Genomic DNA, 20,054 nt, shown 5'->3' with positions numbered 1-20,054 from the left:
GCAGCCACCCATGTCCAATGACCCTCCTCTCCTTTCCCCTTGCCCCCCCTGTCCAGCGACCCACCTCTCTCCCCTGCCCCCCCTGTCCAGCGACCCATGTCCAGTGACCCTCCTCTCCCCCTACCCCCCCTGCAGCGTCATTTCTGTCTCCCCTGCAGTCACCCATCTGGTCTCAGGACCCCTCCCCACCTCCCTCTTCCCTGCACCCACCCATGTCCAGCAACCCTTCCCTCCCCCGCCCCCCTCCAGCCATCCATGTCCAGCGACCCTCCCCTCTCGGCGCATCACCCAAACCCCTACCCCCCAACACATCACCCAAGCCCCTACCCCCCTCGGGCACATCAACCCCCTCGCCACCCGCAGCCGCCAATACTAACGCTCTCCGGCCGCTGCTGCGTCTCCTGTTGAGCAGCAGCGGCCGGTACAAAAAGAAAAAAGCCAAAAAAAGATTTTAAACCTGAAACACGGCTCCATAGACAGCCATCTGGCATTGGCTGTTGTCACTGCAGTCGCTCCTCCTCTGCCCTCCACGTCACTGCCCCTGCAAGAAGACCCCGGAGGAGTGCAGCGACGTCAGAGGGGAGAGGAGGAGCGGCTGCAGTGACGACAGCCAATGCCAGATGGCTGTATACAGAGCCGTGTTTCAGGTTAAAAATCTTTTTTTGGCTTTTTTCTTTTTGTACCAGCCGCTGCTGCTCCACAGGAGAAGCAGCAGCAGCCAGACAGCGTTAGTATTGGCGGCTGCGGATGGCGAGGGAGTTGATGTGCCCGAAAGGGGGGGGGGGTAGGAGCTTTGGTGCTGCGCCGGGGGGAGGGTCTTGGGTGATGCGTCGAGGGGGGGGTAGGGCTTGGGTGCTGCGCCTGGGCAGAGGGGCTTGGGTGTTGCGCCAAGGGGGGGGGCACTGAGAGCTGATTGGTAGGCAGGGGGAGGAGTATGTTTCCCTACTCCCCCCCGCCTGGCTCGCGGTTTTGCAGGGCAGGGGCTTGGGTGTTGCGCCGAGGGGGGCACTGACAGCTGTTTCCCAGGCAGGGGGAGGAGTAGGGAAACACGCTCCTCCCCTTGCCTTGGAATCAGCTGTCAGTGACATCACTGACGTCAGTGCATTCTAAACTGCCTAGCAGACCACCTCCGAGAGAGCCACGGTACCAGGCACATTAGAATGTTCGAGGTGAGAATTATTATATAGGATATTCTCCTCTCATAACATTTCTAAAAAAGAAAAGAAAAAAACCTACTCTTAATCATTAACAGAAAATATGAATATTATAGGAAAATGTTTAACCTTCTCAGACCACAAAAGGAGAGGGGGATGGAAAGAAAATAAAGAAGATCTATAGAAATTTAAAGTAAACAAAAAAATAAATAAAAGGCCTCAACATGAGAACAGCCCTCTATATATAGAACCTAAACATGTTCTAACTTCCTAGAAACTTTGTGTCCAAAAAAAAAAAAAAGGACCTCAACTGTTCAGGACTAAAAAAAACCCAACCATTTCAGTCCTGCTCCAATGTTTTTGGTTTCTTGAAGGGCTTTTTTTGTGTCAGTACACACCAGTACACCATACTCTTAGGATGCTCTTTTGTTTGACCTACAGACTGGTGTACTATTTTCAATTATGCCTTTTTATATGCACCATGGCAGGTAAAATGGGTGTGGCTACTGTGGGGCAGAGCCATATATAGTGACCCCACCCTTAAGGTTGGCCCTGTATGATAGAGGTATCTTTTTTCCTACCCCCCCCCCCCCCTCTCAAAAAAAAAAAAAAAAAAAGCACTGGTTTCTTGCCTCATGGCCAAGAAAACTTTCCTTCTTTCTTGGGTGATTTTAGTCACGTCCGGATAAATCCATATCTTTTTGCCATGAAATAAGGCTTGGGAACTCTGAAAATAGAGTCTGATCACTGCATTGAACCTCTGTTTGAAAACAAATAAAACCGGCAGGGTCGCCCTCTCGGTGGTTTCCGACAAAGATTCTTCTAAAATAGCTGACAAGTTATTTGTCAATACCTAAACTTGAACCCCTCATCTATCTTCTAAGCATTTGGTAAATAATAAATTCAATTTAATGGAGACATATTTTCAAGGGCAAACTTCAACTCTTCAAATATCTTTTTAAAAAAACTCTCCAGGTAGAATGCCAGGGGACTTTGGAAAATTCAAAATTTGGAGATTCAATGTCCTGTTGAAATTTTCTATTTGCTCTATTTTCCTATGGAGAGACATTTTATCTTTTACTATTGCTACCTTAAACTACTGTAGACCTCTAATATCTTAACGAACTTGATGAAACTGTGTAACACATTCCAGCTTAACTGAGCCTACAGTCTTAGTCAAATCTTCCATTTTAGCAGACAGTTAATTTACCTCCGTGGTAGATTAGGCAACTATGGTGGACAACTGTTGAAGACCTCTTCAGACATGTTCCAGCGTGGGTGTGATCTCCTCCAGTCCCGCTACTTCGGCTACTCCTGCAGTAAACATACTCGCCGGCACTCACCAGTTTAACAACACTTAATTTGCTGGTGCAGTTTTTGTTGCTAATTTTGTTTTTTTTTTGTTTGTTTTTGCTTTTTGGAGGGGGGTATAGGGGATGCATTTTTTATTATAAAGAAGTATTTATTAATGTGTTGGGGGGGGTTGTTTTTTTAATTTTGGCAGTCATACTTTTATGTGGAAGATCCTACATACCACAGAGTTCTTTTAAGAAAAGGATATGGTAAATGCTTGGAATAGGAGTTCCTCACATGCAGTTTTGTTTCTGTTTTTGTGTGTATGCATATGTATATACACATATATGACTGTACAATTTTTTAATTATTTTATTTTGGTTCTGAAGCCTGTAATGTATGTTTTTTCTTGGCGAAGGGTCTTTTATGAAGTTGAACATTGTTTTTGGTGTGTGTTAGCGGGTAGGTGTTGATGGTTTGATCTTTTAACTATCAAATCGTATTTATTTATTGTAGTGTACTTTTGATATTTACCTCCCTAAGACTTTGTTTAGCAGCTGCAATACACCATAAACACTCTTCTCTTAATCCCACTTTCTGGATGCATATTTTCTGAAGTTCAGGCACCTGTCAGTCAAACCAACGTTTTCTGTTCCGGAAGTGGCTGCAAACCTATTTCTATACAGTTGAAGCCGTGGAACATGCAAAGTCCTTATCTACAGAAGGTTCCCTACAAACACAAGTCATCATTTCTACTACACTGGCTCCCATCCATGGGAAAGGACCCACCGTATAAGGACATCAAACAGTTGCTTGTCCTGCTGGTACTGGATGACCATGGGCACCAAGTCATTCTGAAGGATCTGGGCAGCTCCCAGCTGCTGGCGGATGTCACGAGTGTCATCCTCATGACGCAAATAACGTATCAGATCTTTCACACTCTCTGAGGAAAGTGAAACAGAACATGTACAGTAATAAGAAAAACCAAGCTCAGAGACTGTTGCAAATCCCTTTTGGACACGACCTATAGCTATGCAATTGTTGCATTTACAATGTTCTTTAAATAGGAGAGAGAGAGAGAGAGCGCAAGAGAGCAAGCATGAGCGCATGTGTAGGTGTGGTTTCTTATCTTTAACACTTACCCAAACAATCTGGTTCCTTGTGGTAGGTGTCCCCTTCCAGGTACCCTAAGGCACTGCACGTGGCTAAAAGCTCACAATTCATCATGTACATGTCCATAAATCCCCACCCTAAACAAATGGACTGAGAGGAGTCAGGGAACCTGCAACCAGAAGCAGAGAGAGAGAAGGTATCTAATCAGTAGAATAAAAAGTTCCTTCAAAGCCATCCCCATTTTGAATACGAGTATGCTGGGAAAGGTGGGGGTGGGGGAGGAGAACGACAGGGGACAGTTATAACTCAAAATTAGAGGTGGTATCATGGCAACAAAAATCTTACAAATGCTTCCTTCCTCATATAATATTGCAGAGAGTTTGCCATATACTGTATTCTTATCTGTACTGCGAGTACACATTCTAAGTGCCAGAGACAGAAGCATAGCTGCCTGTACAGTACCACTTCTCATCAGTCAGCTTTTGTTTTCCTCACTAGTTTCTACCATCCTGTGCAGATAAGCATGCAAGATTTAACAATTAATCCAACACTCTGATTTATTACATTTGTACCCCGCACTTCCCCACACATAGCAGGTTCTATTCCAAACCTTCTTATCCAAGTGCCAATCTTTGTAATTCTCTAACAGTTATCAAAACCAGACATCCTAGTGTAGACTTGATAGCACAGGGGTATCAAACCACAATCCTGGAGGGCTGCACATCAGTCTGCATTTCAGGAAATCCCTATAAATATTAACGAGACATATGTATGCGTACAATGGAGGCAGTGCACACAAATATACCTCATGTATATTCGTCTGGGAAATCCTGAAAACCATACATCACCATCTTATCAGAATGAGACTGATTGGTACCTATCTTGTTTTTACCTGGCTACCTTCATGGCCTGCAATATCCATAGGCTCTCCCTTATTTCATCTGTTTTCTTCATCTTACCTCTGCTCTCAAAGAAGGATGGGTTGCTTAACCCTGCAACCTCCCAACCCTATTTCAACCACTTTCTACATCTGCCCAATTACGCTTACGTTCTGTCACACTACTGGTTTCTATCACCTGTTTGTAAATTATTTCTGGCACCTATGACCACAGACTACTGCCTTCCCTCCCTCCCCTCCAAAGACCACGCTGTTGAAAAACTGTGTTTGAGGTAGATAAGCTACTAAAGCCTGGAGCTCATCGACCTTCTGTGGCTCTAAGCAAGCTTCCATCAACATTGGGTTAAAGATAACAATTGGAGGTCCCATGACACTGCAGGTGGCTTGATAGGAGGCTTCAAAAGAGGCAAGCCTCACACAAAGTGAACAACTAAGGCTGAGCAGAGCTAGGTTTACCTTCTGATTATAATAAGCACCAATTTGCACAAGGTGAACCCTAACAGATGTGAGACCTGACTTGAAACTCAACTCTGAAAAATGTAGAAATACTCAAGCAATTTTTGTGCAGGACAGGAAAAGGGATCTAAGACCTCACCCTCACAACAGCAACAAACCTCTTCCACTGAAAACCGTATGACTTTTGTGGGAACTCTTGTCAGTGTGCCTCAGATTCTCTTGGCTTCCATGTAAGTACAGGGAATCCACCACTACCCTCTCAATATCCAAGCCATTAGGGCTAGAGACTGAAGGTTGGGATGTAGAAGGGACCCCCTGATCCTAGGTAATTAGTGTTGGAAAACCTTCCAGTTTCCAAGGTTCCCTGAAGGAAAACTCTAGGAGAAGAGGAAACCATTCGTCTCAAAGTATGGGGCGATCAGAATCATGGTTCCTCGATCCTGCTAGAGTTTTAGAAGAGTTTACACAACCAGAGGTACTGGAGGATGTGCATACAGAAGACCCTGCCCCCAATGGAGGAGGAAGACATTTGAGGCTAGTTTGCTGTGTGATCCTAGTCTGGAGCAAAACTGAGGGACTTTATTGTAGTGAGTAGCAGAAACATCTGCCAAGGGGTTGTCCAACTCAAAAAATCTTCTGGGTTACATCCTCATCCAGAGACCACTCGTGAAGCTGCAGAATCCAACAGCCTGCCTGCTATAGACAGTTCTCTTTCCCTGCAATGTGGCTCTCATGCACAATGCTTGCAAAACTGCTCACTTCCACATCCTGACTGAATCCTGACACAAGAGGAACAACCCTGTATCTCCCTGCTTGTTGATGTAATACATTCCAGATTGCTCTCAGCTCTATGAAGCTTACCTGATAAAGCTTTATCTGAGCAGGCCAGAGACCCCAAGTGTGCAGCCTATCTACATGAGCTCTCCAGTTCAGTCTGGACACATCAGTCATAAGAACTTTTTGAATTTCAGGAATTTGGAAGGGGTTTCCTTTCGCAAATTAGATCGAACCATTCATCAGGACAGCAAGCTCCAGAAAGGAGCTGTGACAGACATGACTTGAAGACACCAAGTGGCTTGTGTCCACTAAGTAGATAGGATCCATTGAGCTTGCCTCAAACTGAGCTACAAGAATCGTGGAGGCCAAGTGGTTCAGCATTTTCAACATCTGACCATCTGATACCTGCCGTCTTGTGATACTTCTACTACCACTGAAAATGAGAGTTAAAAATCAGCTGTTGTGAAAGAAATGCAGATGCCAGAGAATTGTGTCTAGCAGTGCTCTGATGAATTTCACCATCTGTGATGGAATGAGCTGTGATTTGGGATAGTTTATGACAAACCCTAACATGTAAATAGTAATATGCACAAATTCTTTTGCACCTTCCTCTGATTAGCTCTTGACCAGCCAATCATCCAAAGTAGGGAAATGCATGTAGTCTGCATAGAGAGGCTGCAGCTACTGCTAGACATTCTGTGAATAGTCTTGTGCTGATGCAAGGCCAAAGGTCAGTACACAATGCTTGAAGTACTGTTTCCCTACCACAAATCTGAGATACCTCCTGTGACTTGGATGTATCTGTACCTGGGTATAAACTCCTTTAAGTCCAGGGAGTATAGCCAATCCCTTTTTATAGAATGGAAATGAGTTTGCCAAAAGGAAACCATACGGAACCGTTTCTTGGCCAGATATTTGTTCAGGGCCCTTAGGTCTAGAATGGGATGAAATCCCCCATCATTTTTGTGATCAGAGAAGTACTTGGAATAAAATCCCTTCCCATTTTCCTGAAGCAGAACAGATTCAATTGCACTGGCCTGCAAGAGGGAAGAGTTTCTTGATAAATAACTGATGTTGAGAACTATGCTCTTGGTGGGCAATTTGGAGCAGTGTTTTCCCAATTTCAGATGGTAGCTTTCCTGGACAATTTTTAGAATCCATTGGTTTGATGTTATAAGGGACCATCTTACTGCAAGAAATTTTCAGCCTCCTCCCTACCAGGCGGTCACCCAATGCAACTGCAAAGATTGAACTTATGCTCTCTCCCTGGTTTTGCTGTACTCCTGGTTGTGACTTTGGGCCCTAGGCTGTCTTGTACAAGAATGAGGTCTCCGAGTTGTCTGGAAGTAAGAAAATGGTGAAGGATACCAATGCCTTCAAGAATAATAAGATCTCCATTGTCCCCCACAATAAAAACCTCCTAGAAGAGGATACCAGATCAAAAATGAGTCTGGGGAGGGTCTTAAGAGTAAGGGCTGCTTAATGAAGCTCTTAATGTCATATTGAAAAAAAGGAGGGGGAAAGAGAGCCAATTAATATAGTCTAGTACCTCATGAACAACTCTTGAGGAAATTTTAAAACGTCATGGGATAATAGAGTTAAAATACTGAAAAGAGTACCACTGAATGGTCAATATTATCAATGAAGAGGGGTAAATAGTGGAGTCATGCAGCGACCACAGTATTTTATGATTAATGAGACTTGACAAACAGCATATTCCAAAAAACAAGGGTCTAAGCAGTGTACAATAAAAAGACCAGAAAAGAACACTATTGGTGATAGGAAAGAGTCTTGACTCCAGCACCAGAGGAAAATTCAGACTATGACCTTAGAAACAGGAACAATGAGGTGATCAAATTTGCTGATGACATGAATCTATTCAAAGTTGTTAAATCATAAGAAGATTGTGAGAAACTGCAATACGACCTTACAAGACTGGGCATCTAAATATATATTATATATATATTATATGTCTTTATGCCCCCTGATCGCCCTCTAAGCCCCCATTGTTTCCTTCCAATGTTTCAATGTTTGTGCTCCATTGTTACACCCTCAACGACACTTCAATTGTTTCGCATAATTATGCAAAATATAATCCATAACCAATATGTAACAAATTGTATTTCCAACATTTAACTCCTATTGTAAGCCACACTGAACCCGCAAAAAGGTGGGAAAATGTGGGATACAAATGCAATAAATAATAATAATAAATGGCAAATGAAATTAACGTGAGCACATGTAAAGTGATACACGTAGGAATGAGCAACTCAAAACTATAGCTACATGATGCAAGGTTCCACAGTGAGTTACCACCCAGGAAAATGATCTTGATGTCATCACTGATATGTTGTAATTACTACTACTACTATTTAGCATTTCTATAGCGCTACAAGGCGTACGCAGCGCTGTACAAACATAGAAGAAAGACAGTCCCTGCTCAAAGAGCTTACAATCTAATAGACAAAAAATAAAGTAATCAAATCAATTAATGTGTACAGGAAGGAGGAGAGGAGGGTAGGTGGAGGCGAGTGGTTACGAGTCAAAAGCAACGTTAAAGAGGTGGGCTTTCAGTCTAGATTTAAAGGTGGCCAAGGATGGGGCAAGACGTAGGGGCTCAGGAAGTTTATTCCAGGCGTAGGGTGCAGCGAGACAGAAGGCACGAAGTCTGGAGTTGGCAGTAGTGGAGAAGGGAACAGATAAGAAGGATTTATCCATGGAGCGGAGTGCACGGGAAGGGGTGTAGGGAAGGATGAGTGTGGAGAGATACTGGGGAGCAGCAGAGTGAGTACATTTATAGGTTAGTAGAAGAAGTTTGAACAGGATGCGAAAACGGATAGGGAGCCAGTGAAGCGACTTGAGGAGAGAGGTAGTATGAGTAAAGCGACCCTGGCGGAAGACGAGACGAGAGTGTCCTGCTGTGTATCCCATAAGTTTCCATGGCCAAATATAATCAATCATTCGTGTGAGTGCTTCAAGTATTTCCTCCTCTGTATATAGGTCTATAATCATTTCATACTAACACCTTTTCTTGCTTCTCCGTCTGTAAATGCTAAGCAAAATAACAGTTTAGATTTCAAACTTCTACTTTCAATTCTTCCCGCCTGAAAAGGTGAGCCTCCTGAGGGTCCATGTCTGATCCTGCATCTGATTCAGGGTCCGGGACAAAAGCGGCACCTTCAGGCTCTCCAGGTCTGCTATCCCTCCTTGGCCTCCGTATGAACCAGGTCAGGCCTGGGACGGGTTTGCCTATAACTCCCACAAACAAGGGGGTACTCTCCCTGGCCAGTACCTCCTTCACTAGGAGGATCACCTGGTGATATCATTCTGGCGACAGGGCCCCTTTAAAGCTCCCAGAGGTCATGTGTCTGGACCTCCCTTGCAAGGTACCCTTCCTCAGGGAACTGTCACGTGTGTTCCTGCAGCACAAGGTAAGGAATCTTGGAAAGATTTTCAGCCATTCCTGCCAAACCCATCAGGATTGTGGGTCCCATGGCCTGTCAGAGACACCATCCTCCTTGTCAGGCTTCCCCAACCCCTACCCCAAGGCCCTTTTGTTTTTGTTAGATGGTCTAAGTGCATCTAGCACTGCAGGGCACCTCCGGGGAACTACATAGAGGAGCAGGAAGGAGGGCTGGGAAGTGGATGAGGTCCACACTCCTGAAGGCAAGGCTCTTGTGTGGACCGAGCCTGGTTACCACCCATTGTGCAATGTTAGGTGCTAGCTGGGGGCTGCAGAGCATGAGTTCCATGCTCTATTGGTCCCAGTTAAATAGGCCAAAGACAGAAGCGAGGTTGTTAGGCTCAATCACAATGAGAGGCGGGAGCCTGAGCACCGGGAAGCTAGGCCTTGGACCAGAACCAGCCTGAACAACCTTACCATCTGCTGGAGATAAATACAGTGATGGCACTGAAAAACTCAGTTCTCTACTTCCATCTGCTGATAGGAAAGGAACACAATCCTACTTGTTCAGACAAAGGGAAGAAGAACAAAAGAGACCTGATACGCAGGTTAACACTCTTTTTGAGTCACATATGAAAGCAAATCAGGAACAGGCAGGTCCAATATATCATCCTGTTAGAATATCAATGATATGCTTTGATGTCCCCATGCATACCTCCAACCCACCCCCATCCTCCCACCCTGTCAGACTGTCATAGTAATGCTTGAATGTTTTCACTTATACACACTGTCAGCTAGTACATTTGCTTATTTCCGATCTGACGAAGAAGGGCAATCTTCGAAAGCTAATCAAGAAATGTATTAAGTTATGTCCAATAAAAAAAGGTATCATCTTATTTTCTTTTCCGTGTTTTATTTTGTTTGATTTCTATTGATAACCTTGAAAGAGAAACAAACCTACTTTTTGAACTATATTTTGTGCTTTTTTTTTTTTTTTTTTACCTGTCTATTCTCTCCTGTTCCATCAGAACCAAGCAAGGATCTGACAACATTCAACTTCATTTGCAGTATCTTAAGAATTTCCCCCCTTTTTTTATATTTAAAACCCCACCTCTCTCATATATTCAACTGAGCCAATGCAGCAACCATCCTGGACCAGAGGCACTGTACACTTGCTTCCTTTAGAAGCAAACTTGGGACCATCTAGATGTCAGACCCACGCAAGGAAAACGCTCTCCTCCCAACCAGCAGCCAACACTTACCAACTGAGCCACCGGGCTGGTCCATTCACAAACTGTTATTACTTGAAGCGAACTAGATAAAAACTGAGAAATACCGATCTTCACTGCTATTTGATGAAGACTCGAGACATGATATTTGGCTCATTATAAACTGTAAAGGAGAAACATCAAAAGCATTGTGACCACCTCTATCTGCTTCAGGTTCTTCAAATAATAACTAGAGTCATTTGAAAAACTTGCCTCAAAAGCAGTAGTCAGCAGCCAGTGATGAAAATCAGATATTTAACTCCTTAATGCTGTGTCAGGAGACTGCAAAATCCAACAGTCATAAAAATTTTCTCCATAACAATACAGCTTGAAAGCTTCCTGCCTGCAAGTTACAAAGTTTGCTGCAGCACATTGCTCAGCCTAGCCCCATCCACACTCTTCTTGACATCTTTATATAAAAACTTAATGGCTACTGAAAAGGCTGGCAATTTTCCGAGGGAACAATACACTCCATTTCAACCCCTCTCTCCAAAATCCCATGTGAAATAAGTTTTTCCCAAGAGAGGGCAAGTTGTTACAGCTTCAGCTTCCTCTTCCTCTCCCGACAAAAATAAAAAGTTAACTCACACAATACTCCTCTCCCTGTTCACTATGTTGCAGGCGACATCTGTGTCCCTCAGTCCTGTTAAACAGAAGCAGGAGCCAGGGCCGCACACTCACCTAAGCTGCAGCCAGCACTCCTCTCTCCCTTGCCCTGAAGCAGATCCGAAATGGTAGCAACAGGCTCCTGGGCTTCAGCAGCATAAAAAAAAAGCGGTTGCTTGGGTCTGGAACGTCACACAACTCAGGTTATGTAACTGGTCCACTTACCCAGAATGCTGCACTACAATAACCTACTTTCCACCCTTTGCTACAACTGTGTATCCGTAACCCTCTGGGATCCAGACACAAGTTAAACAAGTCTTTTGTTTGGGATAGAGGCAGGTAAAAGCATGCACATTCCCAAGAGGAAGAGGCTTAATGTCTTATCCTTCCTCCCTGTATCTTTTTTTTTTTTTTTTATAAATCTTTTATTTTTCTATCACACTGCACCATCTAAAGGAGCAAAGTTGCCTAGACACTGGCCAATATGAACTAAAATTTAATTCCTAGCTCCCAGGTTCTGGTATCTTTTTCTGTTTCTAACACTACACCCTTTAAGAGAACTAATTTGTTTTCAAGTGATCCAAGGTGTACACACTCACAATTGTAAAAGTAACTGCTAGCTAATTTAACCCCATAATGCTCAGCTTCTCCCTCAGCTATCACTAAATTACAGTTCTTTGACTTCACCTAGAAGCTGACATCTGTGAATAATTAACCCTACCCCCCCCAAAAAAAAAAATTAGAATCATTAGGCAATTCTAATAAGATATGACCACTCTAGTAACATAGTAGATTATGGCAGATAGAAACCAGCTGGCCCAGTCAGTCTCCATTCTTTGTCTACTCTGCCAAGGATAGAAGCTTCTACAATATGGGCAGATGCAGAAAGCTACCACAGGCATAAGCGCAGTTAATGAGGGGTCTACAACACTTTTATTGGCCAAGCAATGCAGAAGGGGGTTCAGTATTAATGTTAACTCACACAGACTATGAGGCGTATTTTCAAAACATTTAGACTTACAAAGCTATGTGGAGGCATATTTTCAAAGCACTTAGACTTACGAAGTTCCATTATCAACCTATTCTGATACACTGCTAGGGGCCAGTCTACCACATAAGACAATGCTTAAGGGTCAGGTTTCGTCCCTAACCTTTTGGACTTATTGAAGTGTGTGACAAGGGTCGAAGGGGCTTCAGGAGGGGAGGAGTACACTGGTTAACAGGGTTGTTGTTTTTTTTTTTAATTTTATTTTTACCAATTTACAAATTAATTCCAATAATATTCTTGATACAGAAAAGATAGGTAATATTAAAACTTCACATTACGTAAAAGTAAATAAACAATATATTATCTTACAGAATCTCTAGTCCACAATTGAGGGGAGAGGACAAGGCACAATTCCAAAGAAAATTTATATCACTACTTAAAGTTAAACATAGGATGAGAACAGCTCAGACTTAAAATTAAATTACGGAGTAGATGAAGTTACCACTATTGATTGCAAAATTGGAGTTACAACAGACTTTGAATCCAAAAATGAAGTTAAATCCATAGGATCATGAAAAGCATATTTCACTGAATTCAATTTCAATACACACTTACAAGGAAAATCCAACCAGAATAATCCGCCCAATTGTAAGACCCACGGGTGGAGTTTGAGGAAAAGTTGGCACCTCTTTTGGGTTGCTCTGGATACATCTGGAAATACTCTAATCTTACAATTCATAAAAAGTTACTCTCTGTGACGAAAAAAAAATTTGTTTCAGTATCCAGTCTCTATCAGGTTGTAGTACAAAAGTCACAATCAATGTTGCAGGTTTGAAACCCAAAGTATCATCTTCAAGCATTTGTGTAAGATTTAATGTGTCAAAAAAAAAAACACCAGCTCCTTCAGCAAGGATCAGTATTTTTCTTATTAAAGGGTAACAGATAATATATTTTAGAGACCGGAGGATAAGCTTGCTCAGGAATCTTCAATATTTCCAATAGATATTTTTTAAAAGTTATAAGAGGAGCAATAGAAGGCACTTTAGGAAAATTTATTAAACGCAGTGTTTTAGACCTCTGTTGATTTTCTAAATTTTCAATCTTGTATTGTAACATCGTATTCTCTTTAATCAAATTTGCTTGAGTTTTTTGAAGGGAATGAACATTAGACTCAATTTTTGTATCCATTGTTAAGATTTTTGTTTCCAACAAAGAGACTTTTTCTAAAGGCACTCGAGTATGCTGAAATACTGATAATGTTTGGGAAAACGATGTTTCCAGCCCCAAAAGTGCTTCCCATATGGATTCTAAGGTAATTGTTGATGGTTTAACAGGTAAAAAAAAGACTTACTCAAAGAGATTGATTGAGTCACGGATTCGCCTGATAGCTGTTTCTCCTTTGCAGCTATGGAATCAGCAAAAACGCCGACTCCATTCTGTGCCACGCTCGTCTGTATTGAAGTATCCGGCGGTTTGTTACTGTGACCTGACCCCGCTGCAGGAAGAACTCCCAGCATGTCAAGGCAATGGGTTTCCTAATCATGTCTCAGCTCAGCCGCCAGCATGAGCAGCGGCGTCCAATTTTCAGGACTCAGGGATGTTTCAACCTCAAGTTGGGGGAGCGGGTCACCTCCCACCGCTCCCTCCGACAGCGAGGAATCCAGTCCCGAAGACAGTCAAAAGGCAGCAAAGCAGTCCATGGGTCCCACCACAGGTATTGCAGGCGTAGCGGGGCCAACACGCTGCCTACCTCTCCTTTTAGACATAAGGAAAGGAAAAATGGGTCTAAATTCCAAAGAGTAAAGGTAAGGATCAGACCAGCTTGACAGCGTTCCCTTCACACTGCTATCTTGACCTTCATTGCTAGGGGGGTTGTTTTTTATTGTTTGTTTTTGTTCTTTTTTTAATATCAGGGCTCCACTAGACTACCAGGTAACTTTGTGGTTTGGGGGAGGGGGTTGGGGATGCAGACCCAGTGACTTTTTTTTTTTTTTATTTCCCCTTCCTGTAAGTGCATGAGCCAATCACCACTCATGCACCAACAGGAAGGGGGGCATTCTAGCAATGAGCTGCAGATTACTGCCATGGTGTGCACTCTTTTTCTGACAGTGATAGTAATATGCATACTCATTATTACTGCATCGCTATGGTATATTTTTAAAGTAATTTCACAGTAGAAGCCATGCGCTCAGTCATCAGCACATGGCTCTACCTCATGGCTTTCTGCATCAATCCTTTGGTTTGCTACCATTCTGGATAGGTAAGCGTACAACATCCTGATGGGGGGGGGGGGGGGTAACCTGCACAGAACAGAATTTACCACACTAATCACCTTACTGAACAGGTTGAATGGATCATATTGGTCTTCACCAGTTCCTCCTCTGCTCCTTCAATATCTTAGCACCAAAGTTCTGTGATAAATTAACAGCTACCAAACCTAGTGAAACTTGTACCCTAATATTTGTTCTATGTTCCCGAGGCCTTGTCGAACAGTACTTGGTCACCATCATCCTACCTGTTTTTTTGGAGTTGAAGTCGGCTGAATCCTATTTGGCTGAGTAACAGCCTCCAGTATTTATAACTTATTTCCTCCTAGTCTCCCTCTTTCCCTTTATACCTTCTCTTGGAGGGCAGAACTGTCTGCAATACAATCTTCTAACCTTGTTTTATCGCAGTCCTCTCTACCTGTTCCGAGAATACTTAAATTCTATTACTGTTTCAGTTGTTTTCACCTCTGCCAATAGGCAATTCCAGGCATCTACATCCCTCTCAGTGAAATAGTTTCTTACGTTTCTTCATATCCAGCTTCCCTGAAACTTCAAACAAATACATAAGTATTGTCATACTGGGAAAGACCAAAGGTCCATCGAGCCCAGCATCCTGTTTCCAACAGTGGCCAATCCATGTCACAAATACTTGGCAAGATCCCAAAAATGTACAAAACATTTTATACTGCTTATCCCAGAAATAGTGGGTTTTCCCCAATACCATTTAATAACGGTCTATGGACTTTTCCTTTAGGAAGACGTCCAAACCTTTTTAAAACTCAGTTAAGCTAACCGCCTTTACCACATTCTCTGGCAACGAATCCCAAAGTTTAATTACACGTTGAGTGAAGAGAACTTTTCTCCAATTCGTTTTAAATTTACTACATTGTAGCTTCATCACATGCCCCCTAGTCCTAGTATTTTTGGAAAGCGTGAACAGACGCTTCACATCTACCCGTTCAACTCCACTCATTATTTTATAGACCTCTATCATATCTCCCCTTAGCCGCCTTTTCTCCAAGCTGAACAGCCCTAGCCGCTTTAGCCTTTCCTCATAGGGAAGTTGTCCCATCCCCTTTATCATTTTTGTCGCCCTTCTCTGCACCTTTTCTAATTCCATTATATCATGCCCCTTATCTTTGAATTTTTTTTTGCAATGGAAATATTTCACCTTCCCATACTTTACTGAAGTCTAGCAGATCCCCACTTTCCATCAGCAAGTCCATTTTGTGCATCTACACCGCTCTTTATATTGTAGGCCTTTTACCATTTTGGTAGCCTCTCTCTCTAAATCATTTCCATTCTTTCAAAGCCTTTACAAAAAAGTTACAGGGTCCAGAATTGAACACAGTACTTGAGATGTGGCCTCATTGGTGACCTACAGAAACAAAACTACTTATCTCCTGTTGCTGATTCCTCTGCTTATGCCAGTGTTTCCTAACCCTCTCCTGTAGGCATAGCTATCCAGTTGGGTTTACAGATTAGCATAATCTATATACATGAGACAGATTTGCATACATTGAGAGACTGGCATAAAGTGGCAATCCTGAAATCAGAATGGATAGGTGCACCTCCAGGATAGGGCTGGAAAACACTGATTCATACAGCGAAAAGGAGTAGGAGTAGGATAGTCTGGCCTTCACAATAACCAAGGGAGATGTCTGAAAATTCAGTTTTTATTAGGAAACATTAATGGACTGGACAAGGCAGCTGTGTTTCGGCGCCTATGCGCCTGCCTCAGGAGTCTTAGGATGTCCCAAAGATGTAAAGAAAATGAGCACAAAACTTTCCTATATGTTCTGGCTATTTAGGTGTCAAATCCTAAATAATGCTAAGAAATTCAAGTTCTTCACCAGCGGTATCAGCGGGAAGTACCGCTGGTGAAGAACGTGCATTTCTTAGATTGGCATTATTTGGGATTTGACACCTAAATAGCCAGAACATATAGGAAAGTTTTGTGCTCATTTTTTTTACATCTTTGGGACATCCTAAGACTCCTGAGGCAGGCGCATAGGCACCGAAACACAGCTGCTGTGTCGAGTCCATTGATGTTTCCTAATAAAGACTGAATTTTCAGACGTCTCCTTTGGTTATTGTGAAGGCCAGACTATCCTACTCCTCTTCGCTGTATTACTTTGACGTAGGGATTGTTGGTTCCTCCACCTTCTGTGGTCGTAAACACTGATTCATGCAATTGAATATAGTGCTAGCTTCCCAAATTGCTTTATTGGCTTCCTTCAAGTCATCTGAAATGATTACTCCTAGGGGAGAACATTTCCAGCTCTTGATCTTCTGCTTGATATGTAACTGAGTTTTGCATACATGTGAACCACAGACTTTCATCATCATTCCTCCCACTCTGCTACTATTTACTCATTTCATGGCTGACTGCAAAGTGCTGATGGCAGAATATTTTTATATGGAAAGGCACAAGTTGGCACATCTCAATCATTGGTAACTCTGTAAACATTACACCATCCCTGTACCAGAAAAGCATTGGGATCATGACTCTAAGAGGACTGTGGAAAACTAGGAGGTTATGATCACCTAGGACATCCCCATCCTGATACAAAAAGGAGGATGCAAGAAAATCGGACATAGTGATTAAAGAGGAAAAAAAACACCGAATGGTATTGATCATAGAGGTGTCAGTCCCAATTTATTGATGATTTTTATCCTCTAGAGTCTTTTTATTGGTGTACTGAAAGACCATTAGCCCACCCCTACTTTTCGTTGGTTGTTCTTCCATTGTTTTAGGTGCCACAGGCCTGATCAAAAAGAATTTCCACATACCTGGATATATTGCCTCGTACAAACTCCAGCAGAAAGCTCTCTAACACGAAGCACGTTTTATGGTGAGTATCAGTAGTCAATCTGAGAGACTGAGATCAAACTCTATATACCCTGGGCACAGGCATGACGTTTCTTGTCATGGTATGCACAAAACTAACCCATTTGGAGAAACTGCCTCTACTATTTAATATACTGCTAGTTTCCAATAATTGTCTTTATATTCACCCGATGCCACTGCTTTAAGATTTTTTTTTTTCATCTTCATACATTAAGAGCATCTGACACTTCTCTCAGATTATCCAACATTATCTCTTTCCTATAATCATTGGTCCCATTAAAAGATAAATAATACAGGGCATAATTTACCAAAGATTAGTGTATGCTTATGTCGCTATCACATGTTATTTGTTGCAGGGTCTATCCTATATAATAATTCTCACCTCCAACATTCTATTGGTCTTGCTGCCTGTGTTCGTGACTTCTTCGGAGTTGGTCTGCTAGGCTCCCTAACACAAGCTGACGTCACCGCGAGAAAAGGCGCCCATTGGTCACGGTGACGATGGACGAGCAAGGGAAGAAGATGAGCACCGTCACAGTGCGATGGACGAGCAAGGGAAGAAGATGAGCGCCGTCAGCAGCAGCGAGTAGGGAGAAGTAGATGCAGATCTCGGCGCCGTCAGGGATGGTGATGGGAAAAAGCAGGGTGGCAGCAGCCAGGCTGTGGCGATCAGGAGCCCGTAGCGCAGCGGGAAGAACACACGGAGGGAGGGAGGAGACGACCCTGGAACTGGGAGGGGGGGCCCCTGGCACACACTCTCATTCTCACACACACACTCTCTCTCTCACAGACACACTCGCACCCAGTCTCACGCTCTCTCAGGCACACACACACACACTCGCACATTCACTCTCTCTCAGAGTCACTCTCACACACACACTCTCCGAGGAAAACCTTGCTAGCGCCCGTTTCATTTGTGTCAGAAACGGGCCTTTTTACTAGTTTTACATAATGGGCTTGCAGCAAATAACATGTGCTTTCACAATTTTCAAGGTTAGAGATGTATTTGGCAACAAGGAAAAAAGGGAAGAAGGGTACTTGGATGACAAAACAAAAGCAAAATATAAAAATAAAAATAAACGCAGCAAATTAGATAAAACACAAAAAGAAAATAAAGAGTGAAATGGCTTTGGGGGGATAAAATAAAAGCTTTCCGGGAATTTTTTTTTTTTAATTTCGAGTGGCACTAAACATTTCTCCACTGCTGAATAAGGCACACTGTCAACAAAAGGTGTTTGCACATATTACTACTAATCACAAATCTTAACACACTGGAGAAGAAAACTGTATAACTCTGATACTGCACAATACAGTTGAGGCTCTACTACTGCTCATGTCATCATAAGGTCACAGGAAAGCTGTACCAACATTGCTCCTCAATTTCATTACAAATAAGAGACCCCCCCCCCCCCCCCTTATACAGTATACTGAAAAGGAAAGCAATTTAAGATAAAAAAAAAAAAAGCGATTTGCAAGATCACTCCTGTGTACAACAAGAATCACTGCAAGACCCCAGAAATCCCAAGAACATCCAAATGGGAGAATGGTTTCAACAAGCTGCATGCACTAAGCATTGCACGGTATGTGTTTTGCTGACAGAATGCATCGCTCAGGAATCTCTGCCAGTTAGTGAGTGGGTGAGGGGTTTAAAAGCGGTGAAGGGTAACTGGTAGTGGGAGCCGACAATTGATGGGGAGTTATGGATGGGTGGCAGAGTCAACTGAATTAACAAGTAAGGATGCCTAAAGCAAAGTGACAGGGATGCTCCCACACACACACACTCACTTTCCCACCCAAATTTATGCTTAGAAATTTGCAAGTGCAGTTTATAGAATAGTGTCAGTTGTGCATGCAGCATAAAGGAATTAGATGCTAACTGGAATTAACCAATTGACTATAATTGGTGCTAACTGGCACTAATTAATAGTTATGCACGTAACTGATAGTAGTCAGTATTCTATAAGTTGATCACGCAAAACTGCAAGGTAGGGTGGGTGTAGAAAGGTCAGGGGCATGCTTAGCACTTACATGCACTGCTTATAGAATACTATTATTTATGCATCTAACTGCCTATAATTAGGAGCGTATACCAATCAAACTGGCTGCCTTCACTGTATATTCACTGTGGGACCTTCAAGGTAGTATCAACTTGTATTATAAATCAGCTCCCACCTTCTCCTCCTTCTATCAATCCAATTCAGTCAGACTTGCATTCAAATAGTACGTTTATCATGGTGACCTCAGCTGTGCACATTACCAATATTACTTAATGGCAATGAATTCTGCACACATTTCTTCATTGGTTCACACTATTAGTGCATTAATTTTATCCCTGGGTCCGATGCATCTATGTAAGATGAGTACTTGATTGCAAAAATTAAAAAAATAATAAGGATATAATTAGGAGTGGCCATTTACACCAGCCATTCAGCTAAAATTAAGATGTGTAAATACACACTTGTGCACGCAACTGTTATAGAATTTGTATTTTTATCGCACATCATTCGTTACACGATCTATATAGAATTACTCCCTTTGTGAATGGCTAAAAGTTTGAGGAGATGTATTTCTGAAGTTTGGAGGGCTTTTAGGATTTGGAGTATGGGTCAAAAGGAGTTGCATGAATCAGAGTATGATTTGGGGGGGGGGGTGTAGCAGCAATGAGGAGCATGTCTTTTGTATAAAAGTGAGAGAGATAGCAGTTTGTGGGATCTGCATGAGTGCAAACTTCAATAGCTGTAACTGAAAGGGAGTAAATGCTGTGGGTGTATGAAGTGTGCCTTGTGCAGAAAGGTGGAAGGAAATGAGTGAGGCGCAGAAGGTGGGTCAGTTTTCCAGTTGTGCTCTTTCAGTCTTCCCTACCCTTCCTTCCTCTCCCCTCTTTCCTTTTGCCCTGCCCCTTCCTTTCTGCTCCACCCTCTCAAGTTTAAGTTTCAAGTTTATTTAATTTTTGATATACCGCCCTAGGGCAACAGGCCTT

At 42.7% G+C, this 20,054-nt stretch overlaps 1 protein-coding gene across 4 annotated transcripts in view; it reads right to left on the bottom strand.

The window, feature by feature from the left end:
* The window catches only part of TIMELESS (timeless circadian regulator), a 163,180-nt gene that overhangs the window by 126,605 nt on the left and 16,521 nt on the right, over positions 1-20,054 (bottom strand). For 2 of the 4 annotated variants that reach the window (XM_030196703.1, XM_030196706.1), the window contains exons 2-3: positions 3,590-3,729; positions 3,237-3,390 (exon numbers count right to left, since the gene is read on the bottom strand). In XM_030196703.1, the coding sequence (XP_030052563.1) occupies positions 3,237-3,390; positions 3,590-3,686 (251 nt within the window). In that variant the 5' untranslated portion in view covers positions 3,687-3,729. Of the gene's footprint in view, positions 1-3,236; positions 3,391-3,589; positions 3,730-10,952; positions 11,111-20,054 lie in introns of those variants that run through there. The other 2 variants (XM_030196705.1, XM_030196704.1) reach the window with 2 other exon arrangements.

The sequence above is a fragment of the Microcaecilia unicolor genome, chromosome 3, assembly GCF_901765095.1.
Source record: "Microcaecilia unicolor chromosome 3, aMicUni1.1, whole genome shotgun sequence".
Taxonomy (NCBI): Eukaryota; Metazoa; Chordata; class Amphibia; order Gymnophiona; family Siphonopidae; genus Microcaecilia; species Microcaecilia unicolor.
Note: the sequence above shows the minus strand (reverse complement) of the source record. Positions and strands in the feature narration are given on the sequence as shown.